The sequence below is a fragment of the Molothrus ater genome, chromosome W (assembly GCF_012460135.2).
Source record: "Molothrus ater isolate BHLD 08-10-18 breed brown headed cowbird chromosome W, BPBGC_Mater_1.1, whole genome shotgun sequence".
Classification (NCBI taxonomy): domain Eukaryota; kingdom Metazoa; phylum Chordata; class Aves; order Passeriformes; family Icteridae; genus Molothrus; species Molothrus ater.
In genome coordinates this window covers 10,088,930-10,113,568 of record NC_050510.2, presented here as the reverse complement: position 1 = coordinate 10,113,568, position 24,639 = coordinate 10,088,930, and the positions used below count along the sequence as shown (strand labels likewise).

Genomic DNA, 24,639 nt, shown 5'->3' with positions numbered 1-24,639 from the left:
ATCAATGTTATCTAGAGACCCAGTCCAGGATTTGGCTATAATAGCACCAAATTTTGGTGGCCATTGTCTCAAGAACATCAGTGGTTAATATGCTCTAAGTTCTTGATAGTTTTGAAAGCATCTATGCACATTTAAATTGTATAACTTCACTTGGAACCTATTTATCCCCTAAAGGGGGATGACCAAGGAACTCAACCTCCCTACAGAATTACACCAAAGAAAAATTACTATAAGAAAATTAAAAAACCACAAAGTTTTTGTGTTCTGACATTATAACCTGCAGCTAAAAAAAAAAATACCCTGCCTTTAAGTTTGCCCCAAAACTCTACCACTTGGAAAAAACGGTATAGTTACTTACAGGAAATAACCCATTTGTTTACTCATTTCGATAAGTTTCTCATGTCGTCCATGCAGTCCTTAGCCTGTCACCAGCTTGGCGCTTCTACCCTGTGCCAAGACCCCCGGGGGCGGTAAGGCCAGCTGTCACGCCGCATCCCGGCGGACACCGACTAGCTGCAGTGGATAGCGATGGATTCTAAGACGAGGTGGCCCGGCCCACCAGAGTCACATTAAGGACGACACATGCCTCCCTACTCCTCAAACAGGCTGACCAGAACCCAAGCCCCTTTCCCCACACCCTACCCTCAGCCGAACCACCCCATACACTTATCTAAGGCAGGGGCGGTGCCGAACGAGCGGGCAGGCAGAACCAGCGGGGCAGCCTGCTTCCCCTCACCTGAGTTGTAGGTGGGAAGAAAGACAAGAATACACCTACCCTCTGTACACAACCCCAAAAACACCGCGCAACTCAACAGCCAATAGGAGGCGTGGCGCCACGTGCGGCTTTAAGCATCGCAAGAACACTGCCCCGCCTCCTCCAGTACTAAGGAACAAGCACAAGACGGAGTTTTCGCGGACGCCATTTTTTTCAAAAAAACCTCTGCGGTCGCTCTCCTTCGCTGCCTTCTATTGTCTCCACTGTTCTTGCCACGCTTCTCGTAGCCCCCGTCAAGCAGGTAAAACAAACAAACCACCTAGGCACACTGCAGCAGTGTAGGGTGGATAGTGCTCTTCTCGTGATTACTTAGGCCTTTCTCTCCGTGGTCCACACGGAGGGCGGGGCGAACTAGAGGCCATCCCTGCCCTGATGGGCAGCTGCCTTACCCAACGGGGCCGCAGTGGGTCTCCCATAGGGGGAGGAGACGAGGTGGTTGGGCCAGTCATTTGGCGGTGCTGGTGGATGTGTGTTGGTAATAGGAGTTGCTCGCCTGTCTCTCCTGTACGTGGTGGGTGCAGGTAAGCGCGGTTCAGAGGGGGTGTTGCTTGCACTGGGGGTGGGGTAGGGAGGATGGGTTAAGCTGGCTTGAAGGAAACTAAGCTGTTGATCGCACCCCTCCCAACCCTGTTGTGTGACACAAAAACACGGGCGGCCTGTCGCTGCCAGGCCCCAGGATTTTCTTGGACTCTTGCAGAAACTGCGCGGGGCGGCGGAATTGAGTAGGTCTGGGGACTGCTGCGTGGAGAAGGAGGGGGCCAGGAGTGATGACTCCTCAGCTATTGTGGAGTGGTTTTGTGTAACCTGCGGACCCAAGGGTCTCCCTCTACCCTAAGGGAAGGGTGAAAAGGATGATTTGTGTCTCACTCGTCGCGCTTCGGTGGCCTTAGTGCGAGCACGGCGGCCCAACTGGTGCCGTTCCCGGAGTGGCGATGTGGTGGAGGCTGGTCGCACTAGCGGGTGCGTGCTAAGGCTGGGGGGGGCGGTCGCCGCCCTTTTCTGGCACCTACCTAGGGTAGCTGTGGATGGGGCGAGTTTTTGGTAATTATGGTGGGCAGAGAGGAAGACGAGGGCACTCTGCTGCGGCCTGTGCGGCAGCAGCCGTGTCAAAACGATTGGGGAGCGTTCTGTAGCAGAGCCTGCTTTTAGGGGCCATGCCAGAGTTCTCGTGGCAGGGCTGTTGCGCTCTGTTGGCTCTGCTTGAGCTGGGGTGAGGGCCTCTGAGTGCCTCCTTTGTGTCTCTCTGGTCGGAGTGGGGGAAATCTTGTGACCGCGTGGTGGTGGTTTTTCGGCTCACGGCTCCGCCTAGCAGTGGGTAGGCGCTATCACAGCGGCCGCCATTTCTGCTGGTCCCCGCCACCGCGGAGGTGGGTCTCGGACTGTGGGGGTTATGTAACGGCGCCTTTCCCCCTCCCACCTAGGGCGCGAGCTGGGATTTCGAGCGCTCGGCGGCTGGCTGGTTTTAAAAGCTGTGCGAGGGGTAAAGGTGAACGTCAGCCTGAGCAGATTGGCGCGTGGGCTGTGGAAGGGGAGGCGTCCGGGCGGGAATGGCCCTTAGTCCCGGAGGGAGCGGGGGAGAGGCACACCGTCATCTCCCAACCCTCTACTCATGTCCATGACTGCTTTATTCTTTAGATGTTTTTAAAAATTTTTGCGTTAGCCAATTTAATCCTGCAAACTCGATTTGCACAAAAGAGCACAGCAACTAGTCGAGAGCATCTTGTCCTGAACAGTATATTACATTTCTTCCCCCGGCAGCTCTAGAATTTTTGGGAGGGTCGTAAATAGAATGGGGTCTGGAAGGGTTAGCCATTTGAACCTGGTGAAATTTCTCTTCCTGCCCCCATCCCTGCGTTCTAGCAGCGTCTGTTTCGACACTTGGCTATTCTTTAGGCGATGCTTTTTCTATTAGCCCAAATTAGGGGCCTGGAAATACTGGCATATGCTGGGGAGGTGGTGTCTCAGCAGCGACTGTAAAAGAGTGCATACCTACCGGCAGTGCTTGCTGTTAGCCTGCAAAAATAGGGTAACTTACAAATGAACGGATAATAAAAAGGATGTTTTAAAAAATTAAAGATACCTCACTTTTTCTTTGTGGATATGTATATTAACCATTTGTTCAGGCTGTGAAAGTTGAGCAATAAAATCTAAAGGAAGGAAAATAACGTTCTTTGTTTGGCTGTATCTGTACAAATTAATTTTTTAATAAGGTGAAAAATTATTCTGCCTGACTTCTAATTCTAATTTGTTTTACAAGTATCCTTAAGTCGTGGATTTAGCAAAAGCAGATCTTGTAAGAGATACCTGTTTCACAAAGTCAAAAAAGTTTGTCTGCTTTTGAGATTCTTCATACATGTATGCAGAGGTTATACATGCTAGTGTGCTATTTTTAAGAGAATTTTTCAAGTGTGGTTTGTGTGTAATGTTTTGTTCATCTGTTATATTGATGGAAGGCATGCTTGTAAGTTGATAGAAAACGTCTAATTACCAACATTAATTTTATAACTTTTGGTCTAAATTACGAACTAAACAATTAGCATATTGAAACATAGCATCTCCTAAAAAGGGAATTCAAGATATGGTATATAACATCCTAAAAGTAGGACCCAGATAATTATTCACTTTAAATATTTGAAAGTCATTGTCAATAAATGTGATTGCTTAAAACTAGCAAATGCTTGAAAATGAGCAAGGTTGAAATAATTCAGAGTGCAATTGTGTGTCTGTAAGCCTTTGTACTTGATTATTATTTCTCCTCTTAGTGATGTGTTTGGTCTTGTTGTTTTTTCATTTATAAAGAAAACCTTTGCAGCAAAATCTCAGGTCAAACCTCATTTTCAGTTGTAGCAAGAATCAGACCTGTAAGTGAACAGAGCCTGATCTATGCTGTTTTCATAGGCTTCTGAAGCAGTAGGGTTTTGATCCTGCCCAGAACAATTGGGTTTGCTCTGCAAGTATATATAAACCTGGTAAACTCTAAAAGCAGGCATTTCTTCTTGCTTTTCCCGTTAGTATGATGTACAATTAACCTTTTCCCCCACAAAATAATGTACTAGCTCTTTTTTATTCTGCAACAGATTTTACCTCCTAAGAATAAAAGGTAATGGAGACTGAACAACAGGAGGAAACCTTTACCAACACAGAGACAAATGGTAAATTTTTTAAAAGACTATTTTATTTTGGGAGGAAGGAAACTTTTTGAGTCTTGATGTTTCTAACTGTTTTGAAATGCTTTAACTGTATCAAATGCTTCATTTAATCTTTTAATTTTTAAATGTCTCATGTGGTTTTATGTAATTTTTGTATCATGAATATGTAATTTTTCTTTGGGAGTATTTTAGTCATGGTATAAGTAACTAAAAGTTATGAGGAAAGATTTGAAAATATTTTGATAGCTAAATGCTCAGTATTTGTATGGACAATGTGATCACATAAAGATACTGTTAGGCATATCTATTACTGTATTTAATTTATAGCAGTTGTTAGTTTGAAGGAATGTATATATATGTGAAATATCTCTAAATATTATCTGAATGAAAAACCTTTTGGACATAATTAGTGAAGAAGAGTTAGAGCATTAGTATTGATTCAGGCCAGTTTTTTAAAGTGACTTTAAATACTGCTTTCCTACTGTTTCACCAGCATTTCAGTATTGGACAAGCTACTTTTAATCTTTTGTGCTTTAAGGTTTTCCCAGTTGTAAAAGAAATACTAAGTAGGTGATGCCGCACTGTTGTAAACAGTGTTATTTTTTCACAAAGTTTGAAAAAATTTGCATTTCAGCTGTAGTTTATAGATTTGAATAAGTCTTCACTTATTAATTGATATGTAGACTGATGAAGTAAAAACCTGTTTCTGTCCTATAGGTGTTCAGGGTAGATGTCAGAAGTTAGCATTGGGCTAATGGGAGGGAATGCTTCACTAGGAATACCGTGCATAACTTGATATACAGTTTTATCATGACTTAGAAAGTTAAATATACATTTGTGTTTTCCCCCTATGGACCTGTCTACAGGCAAACGTCCTGCAGAAGATATGGAAGAAGAACAGGCCTTCAAAAGGTCTCGGAATACAGATGAAATGGTTGAATTGCGCATTTTGCTTCAAAGCAAAGTATGCTCTTAGTATTGCTATGTTACTGCTTATACCATTGCTTAAGACAGTGGTGACAGTGTATGTTTAGAAAGAACTTGTGCTTTATTTAAAATTTATTTAGGAATACTTGTGTGCATGAATGATAGTAGAAGTGTATTGTGATCTTCAGTAATTTTTTTCAAGGGTGAGTCTAACAATCTATGGGACTTCTTTGATTTTAAAAAAATGTACTTATTGAAAAAATAAGGACATAGAAATGATAAGCCGCTTCTCATGTTTGAATAGAACATAGTTGTTTCCAAGGGAATGACTATGTATTAGTCTTTAGAAAGCAAGCAGTTTAAAGAATGATCAGCTTTTAATTGTAAATTAAATATGAGGCAAGATGAGGACTTCCTCAAGATTTTAGTAATTTCTCCAGATTTAATAAATCTATCAGTATCAACAGTAGGAAATATAAGAGTAATGTTTCATGGCTTGCGATTGCTTCATTGACTAGTATAGATAGTAAAACTGCTATTTATGAATCTCCTTTAGTATTTCCAGTTGATGCAGATGTTTGTGCTGTCTGAAGTAATTCAGTCTTTTGTCTTAGGGTAGGGGAATGTTACCTTAAATCTACATGGCATTTCTAATGAATAGTCAAGTTATGTGGAGTGCTGCAAAATATTTTTAGTGCTGTTAGCATCATGTATGAACTGCATAGTAAAAGTAATAATTTTGCACGTAGTTCTTGAAATAGCCTGGTAAAAAATTAGTTTTACGATTTCCCCTCTTGAATATCTTGAGTTTATTCCTCTTGATTTTAGCAACTAGAGATTAGCGATTGTTTATATTGGTTTTACATTCTTCAGACTGTACCTATCTGAGTGATCAGTTTTACATAGGCTTCAATCAAAAGTAGCATTTGCTCAAATGTTTGGAGTGGGAAAGTGAAATTTGCAAACATTAAAAAGTGATCAAATAAACTAGCAAAGCTGTTGACTTATATAACATGCATGGAAACCCGTAAGTTTTTTTTTCAGTCATATTCTAACTATGAGATGGTTGTGCCCTGAGCAACCTGATCTAGCGAGTGGCATCCCTGTCCATGGGGGGGAGGAGGTTGGAACTAGATCATCTTTAAGGTCCCTTCCAACCCAAATCATTCTGTGTTTAAACATGACAGATCCCAGGATAGACCTCTGTGGTACCCCACTTCTTACCAGCCTCTAGGTGCAATAAGATCCATTAACTATTACCAATCATCCAACCAGTTTTTTATTCATCTGCTTGTCCACCTATGATTCCATGAGAATACAGGCAGAATTGCCTAAAAACTTAAATTTAAAATTGAAAAAATATTACTGAGTATTTTTATCTCTGCATTGATTTTTTTTTTTTACCTTTTTTTCCTTATGGTAAAACCACATCAGTTTGTTTTGGTTTAATTTGAACCTTTCAAAAGGAAACAAGCCTCACCCCACCCTTAAATGCACCCCACTAGGTAATGCAGAAATAGATACATTGTTCTTAGTCTTTGGTTCAAAAAAACAGACTGTGCTGTTTTAGCCTAATGTAAATTCTGAAAACTATTTTCCAGAATGCTGGAGCAGTGATTGGAAAAGGTGGCAAAAATATTAAGGCACTTCGTACAGATGTGAGTATACATGAGTTTGAATTGATTTAACACCAATTCTTCCAGGGCACTGCATTGAAAACTTGATTGCATACATTTCTAGAAATTGAGAAATTCAAACCTAGACAACAATAATCTAATAAGCCACTTATAATGATTGTTGGAGAAGATAACTTTAGTTTTTCAATTTGTGTTTTAATTGAAACCCAGCTCAAGTTATGTGGGAGGAGAGGTTTATATTAAACCTCTTTGCTTTCAAACAGGGTTCCTCTAAATTACACGAGTTAACATCTCTTATTAGAAATATTGGTAAAACTTAAAACCTGTAACTATACTATTTCCCATTTATGTGAATCCATTATAGTGCTATTGAAAACTATCTCTGGTGGCTGGCTTAAGCCAGCGATAAAAGAATTTTTGAGCTTCCTTTAAAAAAAATCCCAAAACATAATGGTCCATCTGTTTTTGCTTTAACAGTGTGGACATAAGGCACAAAACCATTGATGTTAGGGTTGCATGATTTAGGTACAGGTATAGAACAGTAAAGAAGCATTTTATTTTACTTGGAAGAATTTTTAAATGGTCATAGCTTACTTAGCTATTCATATTTTATGTGGGTTGACTCTTGTGATTAGACACACATCCAGTGTGAGTGTTATGTATTTATAAAACTTGGCAATGCTTCTTAAATTCCATTTGTTTACACTCCTGTACTTAGGATCAGCTACAGTTTTTTTCAAGCAAGACTGTGTTCAACACAATATTTGCTAATATATCATCACAGAATCAGTTCCATCTAAGTTCACAAACTATTGCAACTAGAATTGAGGATTAAGCTGAAATGGTCAGGAATCATGCCAACAAACTTTGGCAGCTAGTGGTTTTGTTTGTTTGTTTGTTTAAGTAAATAAACACATCCCTTTACTCCAGATAATTTACTGGTCTGGACTACTAACTTTCCCAACTTGCTCAATTTTTCAGTAATATGAATCTCAACAGTTTTTGTGTCTACCTTCATGAGCCAGCCTGCTACTGAAACATTATTGTTAAAAGTAAAATGTAGTTTAGTCAGATAACGTAACTTGTGAAGATCCATACTGTTAAGTCACATTTGATGTAGCAATCCATTATTGTGTTAGTCTTCAAAGCAACTTACACTTGCTTCATTAACTGAAAGTAATAAGTATAGTTTGTATTAAATTAAAATTTATTGCTTTTCCCCCTTTTCCCTCTCCTTGTTTTTTTGGCCATATATCTCCGTTACCCATGTACTGGATCGACTTGCCCCTGCGTTGCCCACCATGACGTTGGCCCATCCGCCCCTGAACGCCCATGTGAAAACCCTGGTTGGCTATGCCCAAAAATGTGCTTGTTGCCAAACGGGTACCATACTTGACAACTACTGATTGAATGCCCATGCCCAATGCCAACATCCACGAACGCCAATGACCAATGCAGTACAATGCCAGTGTTTCAGTCCCAGACAGCAGTGGCCCTGAGCGGTATGTCCCAACAGTTTATGCCTCACTGCCTGATTAGAAAGAGAGAAATGTATTTTATTACCTGCCTTTGATATAAATAGTATCCCCTTATAGACCGTGTATTGTTTTTTTTAAAGTTTGCTGTCTTATTTTCCCCATTAAGTCTTTTTGTCACTGAATTTTACGTGAATTGGCCACCCAAACAATCCACTACTTTTATTTCAATTGAAAGAGCACAGCTTCAAGTGTTGTATATTTACTGTATTATAAATCAAATTGTTTCAGAAGTCTCTTGCTCTGGTCTTTGTGGCCCACCTTTCTCCCCCCAGCATTGTCCATTCATAATTATTTCTGCTGAAATACTAACTCTAGTTCACTTTTCTTCACTTCTCATTTGTGTTATGTTTTTGTTTGTTTGTGGGTTTGGTTTTTTGTTTTGTTTTGGGGTTTTCCCCCCTCGTATTTATGTTGCGTTTTTTGCAGAGCCCATTAGTAATCTAATTTCTAACTGGTATCTCAACCTTACTCCAGATATAATGTTGACTACTTACATATCCTCACCTTTTCTATAAAAAGGTGTGCTAGTTTTACCAATGTAATGTTAAGGGTATACTAAATTAGTGGTGGCAGGGAAAATGAATATTCACTCATACTTTAAGTTTTGCGTCAATTTCTTGCCTGGTTAATCTGTCTGAGCCCTTCCAAAAGCTCTCATGAGTTCTCTTGCTCTCTCTGCAAGGCCTGCCTAGCCTTAAATTCTTATATTCATCATGCATATGTATTGGACATAAACAAAGATGCATGTGTTGTAAATCCAGTGAACAGGTTTACTTTAAATGGAGAATATTAATTGTAAGGTCTTCTGTGTAGTCAGTCTTGTTAGAATTTTGTGTATGATTATGAATAATAAACTTATTTCTGCTACTTTCCACCTTCTCTATGTTTTCTAATACTATGGCCTCTTAACAGTATCTTGAGTATAAGTGCAGATACAGAGACAATTGGAGAAATCTTGAAGAAGATTATCCCTACTTTGGAAGAGGTATGTCTCTTAGGTTTGTTTCTTTTTCAGAGGTATAAATTTAGATTTTAAAACAAGATAATTCTAGATGATTGTGTCCTATTTTTAATATATTAAAATAGAAAGTAAAACCTAGCCTTTTTTTGAAAGAAAGACCTATAGCTCTCAATGTATGTGTTGGCATTTTTTTAATAGGGGACAGAGAAAATTTCTTAGAAGAATAATATTTGGAACAGCCTCCTTTCCTTCAAACCACCTGTTTCCTGACTAGTTCCCCATTTAAAGTAGCTCTACTGTAATTTCCATTCTGTCTTTGCATTGTAATCAAGTGTGTTGCGCTGTTGGATATATTAAAATTCTATACAACAGCAATAATCATAAAATAAATAAAGCTAATTTGACATCACCTTGTGTTGAGGCAAATTACTTAAAAATGTGATTTTTTTTTTTCTAATAGTAAATACAATATTACAGTTCAGCAGTAAATTAAGTCATACCATGCTGTTTGGAGAAAAATCTTAAAGAAATTCAAAATGAGTATTTGTATTTTTCAATTATTTTTTCCCCTGACTAATATTTTATTCTTGTATGCATCTTACAGTACCAGCACTACAAAGGTAGTGACTTTGACTGTGAATTAAGACTTCTAATTCACCAAAGTCTAGCAGGAGGAATTATTGGTGTCAAGGGTGCTAAAATCAAAGAACTCAGAGAGGTACTGTTTCCTATTCTTTTCAGATTCTGCTTTTATTCTATAAACAAATTATTTTTTTGTGTTCATATGCTGTGAGTGTAAGCTTCATCTATGATCTATGAGATCCTTAAGAACATATTTCATACATGAAGTAGCTGTTGGTGATAGAGCCCAGAACTACTTATAAAGCTTTTAAGTGTATTAGCAGTAATCTTTATAAATAAAGGATACTTTTTTAAATTAAAATGCCATTCATCAGGAACTGCTAAATAGGTTATATCGATGGTGTTAGACAAGGAAAACTATTTAGTATCGATAGATCTCCATAAGCTATTTAATGATAATTTAATAGATGCTTGAATATTGTTATAAAAAAGTATAGTGGGTTTTCTTAGGGTTTTGTTTGTTTAGTTTTTGGGTATTTTAACTTTCACTTCCTCAAAGGCCATTTTTTCCTTTGTGAAGGAATGAGGTTTTGTCTTAAAAAGCTAGTGGTCTCTATCAATCTAGAGTGTTCTTTTCTGTCCTTTCCTCACATTGCATCAAAGGCAATTCCAGGTCCGTTTAGGCATAACTTACTATTTGTGTGGAATGAGGGAAAGGCAAGATGAATAGACATAATTCTAGCAACATTGCTGTCTTGCATCCAAAGCATATTTTTATGACATATGAAGGCTTATATAACCTGTAAGGTTATAATGAATATGTGGTCCTTTTGCTTGTATTTGATTAAATAACCATGTAGATAAGCCATAATTAAAAGACTTCAAAATTCTAAATTTTTCACTAGCATTTCATACCAACTGGTGCCATTGCGCGGGTATTAAAAATATAATATTTTAAGATTAAATTTGTTGTAAGAACTTGGAAGCCAAGCATTCACTTAAAGTTACTGGAAGTTGAATGATTTGTTTGACTGTTTCTTTTCAATTGTTTTAGTGTGTGTCTTACCCATTTTGTTTTCAATAAGTTGATAAAATTCTTTAAAATACTTCTATTTGAAAATTTTGGGGTTGCTTTTCTTCTATTCAACAGAATACTCAAACCACCATTAAGCTTTTTCAAGAATGTTGTCCTCATTCCACTGATAGAGTGGTGCTTATTGGTGGAAAACCTGACAGAGTTGTGGAATGTATCAAGATTATCTTGGATCTTATCTCTGAGGTAATGTGTCTTAAACTTATTCTTTCATTGGTATTCATGAAAGTCAAGATGATTTGGCTGGAAAATTATATCTTTCCATTTCTATTTTTAATTCATTGCCTATTCTTCAGTAACAAAATAAGCATTGGACTGTTAGCACCCTTTGAAATTATTCCTGCTTGCTAGAATTGGAGTGTACCTTATTGGAGAGAGAAGACATTTTTGGTACCAAGGGACTTAGTCATGCTTTACATATCCTTAAAATAAGAAAATTTAAATTAGGGAGGAAGTGTGAGAAACGTATGTGCCACCCATCGATAACAGCAATTTCTCTATCATAGATAAGCTCTCAGGAAGTATATCACTCCCCCTGCCTTGCTTATGAGTATTGTGAAATAAAGAACATATTCAGCATGTATAAATTAATATTTATATATTTATTATATTAATTTAATGAAATATAGTTGTATCAATGCTAACTGGTGGGAGGGGTGTTATTTTTGTTTTTGTGTGTCTTAGTCTCCAATTAAAGGACGGGCCCAGCCTTATGATCCAAATTTCTATGATGAAACATATGACTATGGTGGCTTCACAATGATGTTTGATGATAGAAGGGGACGTCCAGTAGGCTTTCCCATGCGTGGAAGAGGAGGCTTTGATCGAATGCCTCCTGGTCGTGGGGGACGACCTATGCCTCCATCAAGAAGAGATTATGATGATATGAGCCCTCGCAGAGGACCTCCACCACCTCCGCCAGGCCGTGGTGGCAGAGGTGGCAGCAGAGCTCGTAATCTTCCTCTTCCTCCTCCACCACCTCCTCGTGGCGGGTAAGCTGTTGCATAAATGCATTGTACAAGTTGAGTAACATTTACTGAATTGTGTTCATGTTCCGGGACTTGTTTCACACTCCATATTGCTAGTAGTTATTCAGAAGTGAGTGTGTATTGCACCAGAAGATTTTGAAAGCATTTGAATTTAATTATTTCTACAGTATTATCAGGACTAGTAGTTCTGTAACTTTGTCATTCAGAACTAGGCTAAAGCATTTAGAAATTCATAATTGTGTGCAAATTGTTAAAACTTGAATTAGAATATATAAACTAGTTCATAACATGAGTCATATGCTGCTGCTTTTTCTCATTTTAGAGATCTTATGTCTTATGACCGAAGAGGTAGACCTGGAGACCGTTATGATGGAATGGTAGGAGGCTAAAATTTATTTTGCTTAGTAAATACAGTTAGCACTTTGAGGAAACTTCTTGAATACATACATTTAAGTGTGGAACATGTGTGCCTCTGATAAACTTTGATATCTCCACAATCTTTTGGCCATACAAATGGTCTCCCCAAGAATACAGCTGTTGGAGGTGTAAAGAGTATTTGGGATGTGATCTGCTGTGTGGTTTTAGTTTGTGGGATTTTGTTTGTTTGGTTGGTTGTTTTTCCCTGCCTACCATCAATAATGGAATAGAAAGTTGGTAGAGCACAGTCCCTTCAGGTTTTAATTACACAGACCTTCTTGTAGACTGTTGCTTGTAAATCAGGATGACAGAAATAGAAATTGGTAGGCTGTTCAGATTAAGAAAGCATGTCAGAACAATGTTTTCCAACAAATGTTAACAAAATTTAAGAGAGTGTGAATAATATCTTTAATGGGATCTAGTTGGTCTGACAGATAATTGCTTTTTCAATTCAGTTCTTTATGCTAATTTATGTCTGAAAAAAATCTACTATGATTTCAAATGTTTTGGAGCCAGGACCACTGATAAGATGAATTTCAAATGAAATTAGATACATTTCAACCATGTTGGGTGGTGAGGAGAATTAAAAAATGCGTAAAGATATTCCTCCATGTTGTACTCTGAAATATGACTTCCTGGTAGTAATTTATTGTATCCTCTTTCCTGGGAAGACAAATTCTAGGTATCTCAGAGGTAAACCTCTGGTTAACAATCTCTTTTTTTTTTTTTTTTTTTTTACCTCTTCTGGCTCTGTTTGGCACATTCTTTAAGATGACAGGTGAGATTAGATTATTTAAAATAAATGGAAGAGAAAGTAGAGGAACTATGAAATGGGCTACCTAAATGAGATTTACACATTGGTGCCTCCTGGGAGGAAGAGGCAATTACTTCCAGTAACACATACTGGAAGAACATATTGAAACAATGTCACAATTGAGGCACCGGAAGCCTAGCAGAACGACTAAAATTAAAGACTTGCATTTAAAATTACTAAAACCAAACAAACCACCCCCACCCTCCCAAAAAAAGAAGTAAACAAACCCACAATAAAACAAACAAACCCACAACATTAAAACCAGCAAGTTGTCTATGCTACTCAGAATCTTAAGAAACTAGGAGTTATGAACTAGACCTCTAAGAGCACTTCTTTGTATTTTCATGTTTTCAAAGCTCGGGTTTTGTGTTTTCTTATTAGCATCTGGTAAAACCAATGTCAGGGCATATAAACAGAGCAATCTGCCCTTCCTTGGGTATGTGGTTGAGAACAGTCTTCAGCTTGGGGCAATAGTGTGTTCTAGTTCTGTTCCATTCCATTTAGAATAGAGAAATCTATTTGAACTCTAGTCTGACTTTGATCAGGTTGACCTTGGCTTTCTTGACACGAGTTTCTACAAATAAATAGGAGTCATCTCTGCTTGCTTGTTTTCCACGTTCTGAAAAGCAATTCTATTTCTTCCTCTTCACAGTGGAGCTGCTCGTGGCTTTGGCTGCTTTATGCATGAGTTTCATAGACAGCCTACAATGAGGACTGCTTTCTGACACAGATCTTATTTAATTTCTACTTTTGGCTAGCCATAATCCCAGTATCCGTAATTGTATAAGCACATGAAAAATCTTTCCATGGATTGTGAGGCTAAAACTGAAAGTGTCATACCAGAAATATAAGGTCTTGCGCTACTATACATTTCACATAGAAACCATTCTGTAGTGAAATGTCGCAGACATCTTTCATGAAAAATCCTTTCTTAGGATTTTTCCTTGTGAGAAGCTGCAGTTTCAGCAACCAAAAGTAAACAATGGTTATCTGCTGCTGTAGAATGCAACAGGTAGACCTGTGATTGGTCTCCTGTGAATGTTTAGATTTCCTGACCACTCATGGCAGAGCTGGCTCTTGCTCTCTGTCTGAGACACAGATCTTTGTTATTCATTCTTGTCTATTCTTAGCTTAGCTAGCTTCTGAAGAAACCTTTTCCTTTCTATTTCTTTTTAGTATAGTCTTAATGTAACATATATCATAAAATAATAAATCAAGCCTTCTGATCATAGAGTCAACATTCTCATCTCTTCTTCATCCTGAAAACCCTTGTGACCACAGTCACAGTGAAACATTTAGAGTAAACTAACATCCTTGTGATTTGTGAAGTAATGCATGGGAAAGGCTAATTTCAGAGAGCAGGACTGCCATTTTACATAAATACATTAAAAGGCAAGAATAGTCTTTTCAGACCAACATCTTGGAGATGTTGAATCTACTGAAATCCTCATTTTCTGCCAGATCTCTTCTCTAAAAATGAGAAAGTTCAGACTTGTAAGATGGTGAACCAAGACTGGATGGTGAAACTTGACTTTTTTAAGATGTAACAAGACTGACAGTCTTGTAAAGTTGAAGATGGGAGGAAAAAATAATTGTGTGTGTGTGTATATATATATAATTTATTCTGAAGCATTTTACTGGAAAACATACATGCATTGTTTCTCTTATTTACAGTGGTATATATTTTAGGCTGTAAGTACTAAATGCCTATGGGCCATGACAGCTATTTTGATAGCTGAGAAAACACAAATGCATTTCTGCTATTTTTTTAACACCCCCATCCCCATGGGTGCTTTAGATAGACAAATGCACAAAAACATACCAGGGAAAAAATAAGGTGGAGAAGTACTTATAAAGCTGTTTAATCCTCCACTTCCCCTTTTTTTTTTTTTTTTTTTTTGTTATAATGGCCTATGCCTAATGCTTTCAAAGTATTTTTAAATTGGAGTTGAACAAGAGCTAAATCAGTGTCTGTTGTAGCGTATGTTCAGACACCTCATCTGGTTTTTCTCATTCAAATGATTTCTACTGCTAAATCATTATATATATATGTGTGTGTGTGTGTATACATGTGTCTGTATTAGGACTTCAATAAAGGTACATACCCTAAAAAAATATTAAACACACTTTATGTTTTAAGAGACTTGATGTTAAGGAGCACGTCAAAAAAGAGAGAGTGAAGAAAATATGTTTGACACATCTACTTAAATACTAAAATTAACAAAATTTCAATTTTCACTCTTCTGGGCCAAGGAATTTCCCATCAGTTAGTATTGCATGCGTATTTTTCAATTGCATGCAAAAGGCAATAAATTCTTATTAATACTAATCATTTTGTCTTATCCAGTCAGTGTTGTATTTGGTTTTGATTTAATTTGCATTGGTTACCAGTAGTAACTAGCACAAATGAGTCTGTAGAGAAGAAAATTGTATGCACCTAATATTTTAGGAACCATTTTTAAAGGAGCACTTACATTTTCATAGAATCACAGAATATCCTGAGTTAGAAGGGACTCACAATGATCATTGAGTCCAACTCCTGGCTCTGTACAGGAGACCCCAACAATCCCACCCTGTGCCTCAGAGCACTGTCCAAATGCTTCTTGAGCTCTGGCAGCCTTGGGGCTGTGACCAGTGCCCTGGCTTCTAGTTCCCAACCACCCTCTGGGTGAAGAACTTTTCCTGGTATCCTCCCCTGACACAGCTTCGTGCTGTCTTCTTGAGTCCTGTCACTGGTCACCCGAGAAGAGATCAGTGCTGCCCCTCCGCTTCCTCTTTTGAGGAAGATGTAGACTGCAATGAGGTATCACCTCAGTCTTCCCTTCTCCCATGACCTCAGCTGTTCCTCATATGGCTTCCCCTCAAGACCCTTCACCATCTTCATAGTCTGCCTTTGGATGCTCTCTAATAGCTTAATATCTTTCTTCTAGTTTGGCACCCAAAACTTCACACAGGACTCAAGGTGAAGCCACCCCAGTGCAGAGCAGAGCAAGAGAATCACTTCCCTTGACTGGCTGGTGATGCTGGGCCTGATGCATCCCAGGACACAATTGGCCCTCCTGGCTGCCAGGGCACTGCTGCCTCATGTTAAACTTGCCATCAAGCAGGACCCCCAGGTCCCTTTATGTGGTGTTGCTGTCCAACATCTTTTTCCCCAGTCTGTACATCCAGGGTTGTCCCATCCCAGGTTCAGAATCCAGCACTTTCCCTTGTTGTACTTGATATGGTTGGTGATGGCCTCTCATTTGTTGAGGTCTCTCTGCAGGGCCTCCCTGCTTTTAAAGGAGTCAATAGCTCCTCCCACTTAAGTGTTGTTGGCAAAATTACTTAGTATACCTTCAAATCTAGTGTCTGAGTCATTTATGAAGATGTTAAAGAGAGCTGGCCCTAAAATGGAGCCCTGCAGAACCCCACTAGTGACAGGTCAGTAGTCTGATGTCACCCCATTCACTATAACCCTTTGTGCCTGACCTATGAGCCAGTTGTCCACCCATTGCATGACGTTGTTATCCAGCTGGACATTTTGTCCAGAAAGATCCTGAGAGAGACAGTATTGAAAGGTTTACTGAAATCTAAAATGATCACATCAACTGGCTTCCCTTGATCAAGTGGGTGGGTTACCTTGTCAAAAAAGAAATCAAGTTTGTCAAGCAGGACCTTCACCTCATGAAGCTGTGCTAGCTGTGACCAATGACTGCAACATAGACATTATCTATCACGTGTGTTTCAGTAGCTCCCAGAATAATCCTTTCCATAAGTTTACCAGGTACTGAAGTGAGACCGACAGGCCTGTAGTTACCATGGTCATCCTTCTTGCCCTTGAAAATTTGGACAACCATTGCCAGCTTCCAGTCAGCTGGGACCTCTCCAGATTCCCAAGATCATTCAAAAATCATTGAGGGAGGTCTCACAATGACATCAGCCACCTCTTTGGGTACTCTTGGATGAATCCCATCAGGCACCATAGATTTATAGGGATGCACCTGGAGCAGCAGATCCTACTGAACTACAGGGTTAACTGGGAGTTGATCATTCTTGCAGTCACTGTCCTCCAGCTCAGGGTGCTGGGACCTCCTTGGTTTGTCATCCGAGTTGAAGACAGAGGCAAAGAATGCATTAAAGACGTTTGCCTTGTCTCTGTGAGGTGGCCATCTTCATCCTGTAACAGGCCAATGTTATTTATGGTCTCCTTTTTGCTACTGATATATTTTGAAAACTTTATTGTCCCCCGCAGTTCCGGCAGCTTCAATTCCAGTTGAGCTTTGGCTGCCCAGATTTTCTCCCTACTGGGGCAAGCAGCATCTCTGTATTCTTCCCATATCACCTGACCTTGCTTCCACTGGGCATACACCTTCCTCTTTTGCCTTAGCTCCAGAAAAAGATCCTTGCTCAGCCAAGCTGGCCTTCTGCCTTGCCTGCTTGACTTCTGACATTTGGGAATTGCCTGTGCCCTTAGGGGGTGGTGCTTAAAAAGTGATCAGCACTAATGGACCCCAGCACCTTCCAAAGCATTTTCCCAGGGGACCTTACTTGTTCCCTGAGCAACTTGAAGCCTCCTCTCCTCATGTCCAGGGTTGAAGTTTTGCTGGCACTTTTTTTCCTCTCACCAGAGATTTTAAACTTGATTGTTTTGTAGTCACTGTGGCCAAGATGGCCACCAATCGCCACTTCACTCTTGGACTCCTCTCTGTTAACGAGCAACAAATCAAGGAAGGCCCCTTTCCTAGTTGGCTCCCCTAGTATCTGTACCATGATGTCATCCAAGTGTTTTTAGGAATCTTCTGGCCCTGGTTGTACCAGCTGTGTGGTGTTCCAGTTAACATCCAGCAAGATGAAGTCCCTCAAAATGTTAAGGGCAGTTGATTTGGAGGTGTCCCTTAGTTCCTTAAAGAATAATTCATCAGTGGTGTCATCCTTTTTTTGGTGTGTCATCCATGTTATGTTGCATGTTTTAACTCAGCAAAGGCCTTTGCCATAATAGTAATTTGAAGTGGATACTACAAATTGTATTTTTATAATTTTGTTGAATTTTTTTCCCAACATTTGTTAAGGAAGACTAAAGGAAAGATATGCTATATATCACACTTTAAAAAAAAAGTAATTGGATTTCCAGTATAATTAGACAGGAGTAGATTATTAGTTTAGCTGTTGGCTGTATGAGGTATATGGAAAATAATAACATATGAGAAGCTGTCTCCTTCCTGCTTGACCTGTTGGTGACACAGAAATATCAATGACAGTTACTTGTTCTATTAAATGCCTTTCCTGTTTTATTTTATGCATAAGAGAAGTAGAAGGTTTTGGTATCTGAGAGTAACATCTTTTACTATATAGTGCAGTTCCAGTACTTAGAGGTAAAAAACCAAATAACCAACTGTTCAAGCTTTGCTCGGCCCTTAACTGTCTGAATCCTTTGTGTAAGAGGAAAATGTGTTTATGCCACAGAAACAAGGGAAAAAGGAAGTGTGACCAGTAACAGTTCCCTAGCAGTGAAAGTAAAAGGGAGTAAATCGTGTAACTGGTCTGTTATTTACTTTTGAGCCTTTGTAGTAGTTTTAAGTAGTGCAGAAAAATGTTTCTTTATATTGCTCTGTGTGTGTTTGCCAAGTTATCTATAAGTCTCCATAACATGGACTTAATTTGGATTCATTTCCTCTTTTTCTTCTATTACATTGTCCCTGGAAGATGATGCAGTGTCATGTAGATGCCTGTGATGACATGCAGCCACCAGAGTTGGTGAGTGTGCTCATGCTTTTATTTGACTAGTTTAAGAATTTATTTTTGAGGAAAATAATTTGAATTGTTTGAGTGATAACTGGAATTTTTTGAGATTGAATGTAGTTAGTGGCAGCTTGCACCTTTGAAAAGTCCCTAAAGCTGTCATTGTAACTCAAGTTATTAGCAGTTTATGTCCTAAACAGTGAATCCTATACAGGCAGTTAATGTTCCTCAATGGAAGCATGTAGCAGCACAGCCAAGAGAAGCTTTTCTGTAGTACTGTCTCTTTTGTACCCTATTTTACTGTTTCTGCTGTAACTTTTGCTGTAATTCTTGCTTTGTCAGCACCCTGTAGATGCATCTATTTAGGACTATGTTTTATTTTAACTTCATCATGTTGTGCTTTCCCCTGTTTCAAATAAGGAATGCTAAAAGTAATTCTTTACTTATAGTTCTGGATAAACTTGTGCATTACCTATCCATATATTTGAAATATTCTATTTGATTTGTGTTTATCAAACTTCTTACTCTTAGAGGGTTTAGGGAGGAAAGTTCAAAGGGTATCAGCAAGTGTTTATGCTCTGTAGAAGATGTTAAAGTGCCACCAAATATTAAATGTTAGTTCCTAGCTTACATAAACATTGCAGTTAGAATTACTCATGTGCTGTCAAATTAATTTGCTGTCTTGTAGTCTGGGGAGGGGAAGCAGCAGAAAGGATGAAGAAAATGATTGTTCATTACAAGTTAGCCCAAAAAAGAGATTCCCTGGGCAAAATATCAGCAGAAATAGGTAGAAGAGTATGTGTGGAATATGCAGCTCTGATCAGTCTCTGAATTAAGTTCTACGCAGTGTCCTTCATTGTTTTGTATTTTGCACTCCACTACAAGCTCTTTTTATATTGTATTATGGTCAGTATTGCTAAGCAATGTGATTGCACAACACAGGTTGCTTAGAAACAAATAACTTTTCTGAATAGCTTCCATTTTGATTTGGCTCTAAAAAGCTGACAGGTGTTTGGTTTTTGTTTTGGAAAAAATTATTGCATTACAACTTCTGCAAACAAGTACTTCACAGATTCCTGTATTTCAGTGTTATCAGTTGAGTTCTAGAGAAGTGTGCACATCTATTTCTGCTTCTATAGGAAGATTAAAATGAATGTGTGTGCATACAAAAGGCATTAGATCAAATTAAGCACTTGATATCAAGTACCAGTCCTAAAAATAAAAAGTCAGGAGTGCTGCAGTACAGTGATTTGGATTTGTTATATGATAGTTTTAGCAGAACAGTAGTAATAAGTGTCATGATTGTCCCTTCTAGGATGCAAAGGATTGTAGTACAGTCTAAATGGAGAGAGACAAGTTATAAAGTTATTAGAGTTGAATTGTTTTTTCCTCAAGATGGAGTAGGAGGGTTGACAGTTACCAGGTAAATGTCTTGTCTCAAACTGAAAATTTATTTTCTCCTGAGCTGTATAGGTAGTAATAATAAGGCTGAACTCTGATCTTTGGATTTGAATACCAGTTTAGTTCAAGGGTCAGGAATAGATCAATATCAAGAGCTGTTTACCAACTGAATTGATAAGGTTGCTTGGTAAATTGGTATGGCTAGATCTTAATGACTTATTCTTAGAGATTTTAACAGAGCTAGCTAAAAGGTTCTTGTGAGATTCCTCCCTGCCCTCTTGTTCCTGGTCTGCCCTCTTCCCCATTTTGTCTTTAATGACACTTAGATTAAGGTTGTGGGTTAGGATTTTTGCATAAAATAAGCTCAAAGTTAACAGTATAATACTTGAGATGGAAACATGTTAATGAATCACTGCTGGTTTCACTATTTAAAGTTTTTCTTTCTCTTTTTCTTATAGTTTGAAGGTGGCTCTGGATATGGTAAGTTTTTATAGAGAACTTTGACATGCACTTCATTTAGTCAGTAAGAGGCTTGATGCATATGTTTAAATCAGACTATTCTTACACAGGGGGCCGTGGTTCATATGGAGATCTTGGTGGACCCATCATCACAACACAAGTAACAATTCCCAAAGATGTAAGTGAAGCTGACTTGCTTTACAATTGTGTTTAAATAAATAAATAAAAAGTCACAGTCTTTTCTTAGGCTATGTAAGTAAATCAGAAGTATTTGGTATGCTTGATAAGTACTTTTAATATAAAGTGAGTGTTTCTAAATCATTGGAAGTTTATTCTTAAGGATGTTTGTTTTGTCTTGACTTTAGAGATTGCACTGAACTATTTTTAATTGTTAATATTCAATAATAGAGATGGTCTATATAACTTGGTTTTACAAACACTTGGTTCTTCCAACTTTATCCCACCTCTGTTTACTAATATACATTACAGCGACTGCTTTGAGGCTGTAAAAGAGCAAGCTTCCATTGAAACTCTTAAAACTAAATGGATGGAAGCTATTTGAACAGTACTGTGCAGAGAAAGTTATATCAAGAAATGAATGCTTTATTTTCTCCCCTAGTTGGCAGGTTCTATTATTGGAAAGGGAGGCCAGAGAATCAAACAAATACGTCATGAGTCAGGAGCTTCAATCAAAATCGATGAACCACTAGAAGGCTCAGAAGATCGAATAATAACTATTACAGGAACGCAGGACCAGATACAAAATGCTCAATATTTACTGCAGAACAGGCAAGTTGAAGCTTAATGCTGTCCTTACTATCATTTTTAAACTGACTTTCCTACTACTACATTCTAAAGCTCTTCTCTGTAATATAGTTTTTAGAAGACAGGATTTAAGTAACTATTGAACCTAACTTCTCTAGTGGTAGGTCTGCCTTGATTCTCTTTTCTCTGTTTTAACGAAAATGAAAATTCCCTCGAAACTAATCTTGATGGAAGACACCTTGGCCAAGCAGTCCTTTCATTTCTCTGGTGAAAATTGCTGCAAAAAAATTACTTGTAATTAATTATATAGAACCTGTAGAAAATATAGAAGATTTCAGTGGATGTTGGTCTAGTTCTGTGTGGAAGACTAGTGATTTTGTTGTTTTTAGATAACCGACAACAAATCACAGTCTGCCATATGGCACAGGCCATGCCTCTACAGGACAAGTTGAAATCAATTGGTGCTGTTATGCAGCATTTCACACCTTGCTGGCATTACTTTCTCTTCTTCTGAATATTAATAGTTTTGGACATAGTTTACCTAGTTTTGCTTTAATAACATGTTGGCTATCATAGCATTTTTTTAATGTTTACTTGAATGTTTGGCTTTAGATTGCTAATATTTAAATGTGCTTTTAAATAATTAAATGCCTATAATTATTAGTCATTACCCTTTCAAAATTATTTACTTTAAATAGTATTGGAAATTTATAGTTTAAGAATGCCATTGTAAATACTGATGTAAGATGTATGGTCAATCATTCTAATACATGCTTTTTTCTTTTTCTTTTATAGTGTGAAGCAGTATGCAGATGTTGAAGGATTCTAATGCAAGATTATTTTTTCTTTTTTATAGTGTGAAGCAGTATTCTGGAAAGTTTTTCTAAGACTAGTGAAGAACTGAAGGAGTCCTGCACCTTTTTTTTTTTTAATATCTGCTTCTGTTTAAATAGCCAACATTCCTCTGCTTCATAGGTGTTCTGCATTTGAGGTGTAGTGGAATCTGCTTTTCGCCAGATGTAATGTTTTAGTTCATTACAAATATTTGGGGTAGGAAAAGGTTGCACAAGACTAACACTGAAATTTTGAAACAGCAGCAGAGTGGATTTTATTTTTGTTCAGTGGTAGTAAATTGTAATGTGTTTTTATTTTTCCTGTAGCTATTGTGAACACCTTGCTTTATGTACACTGTAATTTTTTAAATTTATTTTGAAGGGGGGAAAGGACTGGTTTGTTCACATGTCCCTGGCATCCTTTGAGGGCAGTGTGCAGAATGTAATGTTCTTTTTTAAGATGTATTTTACAATTTTTAAATAAATTTAGTGAACCTATTATTGGTGGACGTTTTTTAATATATGTAAGGTAATATCTAAAATGAATACACCCTTCCCCCCACCCCCAAGAAAATGCGTAAATGAAAGTTGCTGTTAAGCTTACTCTTCTGCTTCTTTGATATAGATGGGGTTACATGTTTTTGGCAAATTAAAGAAACAGTGTGAAAATTGGCTTGGCTTTGCTAATTGGGGAAAAAAAGTAAAAAAATATTAATGCTTACGTTGTGTGAAATTTGACCTTTTTTCATATTTTTGGCCCTCTGCATTGTATATATATCTATATATAGGTGACAAAAAATATTTTAAAACTGTGATACCGCTGAGTTAAGTGGGTTAAATACACCTGGTTCTACACAGATTGCTTAATGCAAATATAGTTAAAAATAGCAGTTGATGAAATTAATGAATTGGTACTTTTCAGAGCTCATTTTTGTCAGATAGAAACTTTTATGAATTGACAAATTGGCAGTATCTAACTTGATTTTCATTGTATACAGACTCAATTTCTTTGGTTTCCCTGTTTCTTGAGTTCCATAGGAAATATTTGTGAGAAATTAAAAAATAATAAAGTACTCCTGGATATTTCATGTAATACCTTGGCATTTGTATTTATAATTTACAAGTTTTATTTTCGCTTCCTAAATAAAAGCAAAAACAAGAGATTCGAGAACTTTGTAAATCTCAGTGTGATTAATCCAGATTAAGTGGATTATTTCACTCTGGGGGGGTTGTATTGTGTCTTGAACTTTTTTTTTTCTTATCTTTTTGAACCATATGGGGTAATTCCTGTCATAAGGAGCTACACTTAAAATATCATAAGAAAGGGCAAGGAGCTAAGAGATTACCTACTTAGCAGAGCTGTAATAAATCCCTAGAAAACACCCAAAACCTGCTTTTTACTAGGGTAAAGGAGTATGGCAGTTTTCTCAGTAAATAAACATACACGTAGAATTGGTATTTCCTTAGGAATGGCTGAACATAAATTAAATGAAGAAATTAGCAACCTAGTAAAAAAGGTCAAACAAAACTGCAAAGTTAAAACAAAATGGGTGCAGGTTTTTTTTCTATGCACTTCTACACTGTGTCTATGGTTTGTGTTTTTAAAATATTTTAGCAGGGAAAAAGCTGCACAAGTCAATATACAGAAGAATGTGTTTTGTTTTTTCTTGTTAATGATCTGCATCTTTTTAGAAGCTAGCCTGTTCTTATAAACAGGTTAAGCACCGCCTCTAGCTTTAGTTGGGTTTTCTTTAAGGTTTCCTTAAAACCAAGCACTTATGTTTTGAGATGAGCGTAAGGGATTCCTACTGTAAAAGGAACTGGGTTTGGGATTTGTCTTACGCCTCTGTCCCCACCCCTCTTTTACCTACTGATTTAGGGCCAAAAAGATGCTTGTTTCTTGAGGAGGACTATGGTGGTGTTCACAGGGGTCCCAGGACAAGGGAAGAGACGAGAATCTTGACTCCATGTTTCAGAAGGCTGATTTATTATTTTATGATATATATTATATGAAAAGAAAATTATATACTAAAACTAAACTAAAAGAATAGAAGAAAGGATTTCATCAGAAGGCTAGCAAGGAATAGAAAAGAATGGAATGATAATCAAATCTTGTGACTGACCAGAGTCCAAGACAGCTGGACTGTGATTTGCCATTAATTAGAAACAACCACATGAGACCAATCAAAGATGCACCTGTTGCATTCCACAGCAGCAGATAATTATTGTATTTCTTTTCCTCTGAGGCCTCTCAGCTTCTCAGGAGAAAAAATCCTAGCAAAAGGATTTTTCATAAAATATGTCCATGACAGAGGACTGCTGGGGTTTTCTGTTAGGAAAGGGATGTAGGGGAATACTGAAAGCACGATAGTCCTTACACTTCTACTTCAAAAATAGTTTAGTAACACTGATTGTAGAAACTGAAACAATTTATTCTTTATGGAGGCCTTTTTTAAAGGCTGACTGTTATGTACAGAAACTGCTGGATTTGAAATGTAGCCCTTAAGGCATGGGTTCTATAGCAGCATTCAGGTCCATGTTTCTGTAGATTGTGTCTGAAGTTAACTTCAAATATCTA

General features: G+C 37.9%; 1 protein-coding gene across 11 annotated transcripts; it reads left to right on the top strand.

Annotated features, from left to right (window-relative positions):
* The first annotated feature begins 893 nt into the window (after nucleotides 1-893).
* On the top strand, nucleotides 894-23,232 carry LOC118701540 (heterogeneous nuclear ribonucleoprotein K). 11 transcript variants are annotated; one of them, XM_036406214.2, is made up of 15 exons: nucleotides 894-1,016; nucleotides 3,853-3,927; nucleotides 4,791-4,888; nucleotides 6,453-6,509; nucleotides 7,947-7,990; nucleotides 8,939-9,011; nucleotides 9,592-9,705; nucleotides 10,720-10,848; nucleotides 11,347-11,654; nucleotides 11,974-12,028; nucleotides 18,568-18,618; nucleotides 20,463-20,484; nucleotides 20,559-20,641; nucleotides 21,083-21,252; nucleotides 22,024-23,232. In XM_036406214.2, the coding sequence occupies exons 2-15, from the start codon at nucleotides 3,879-3,881 to the stop codon at nucleotides 22,055-22,057; spliced, it is 1,287 nt and encodes a 428-aa protein (XP_036262107.1). In that variant the 5' UTR covers nucleotides 894-1,016; nucleotides 3,853-3,878; the 3' UTR covers nucleotides 22,058-23,232. The 11 variants fall into 11 exon arrangements, with proteins under 11 accessions (XP_036262107.1, XP_036262101.1, XP_036262108.1 ...); XM_036406208.2 differs by having other exon boundaries at nucleotides 4,779-4,888; XM_036406215.2 differs by lacking the exon at nucleotides 894-1,016 and adding an exon at nucleotides 1,202-1,296 and having other exon boundaries at nucleotides 22,085-23,232.
* The last annotated feature ends 1,407 nt before the right edge of the window (nucleotides 23,233-24,639 follow it).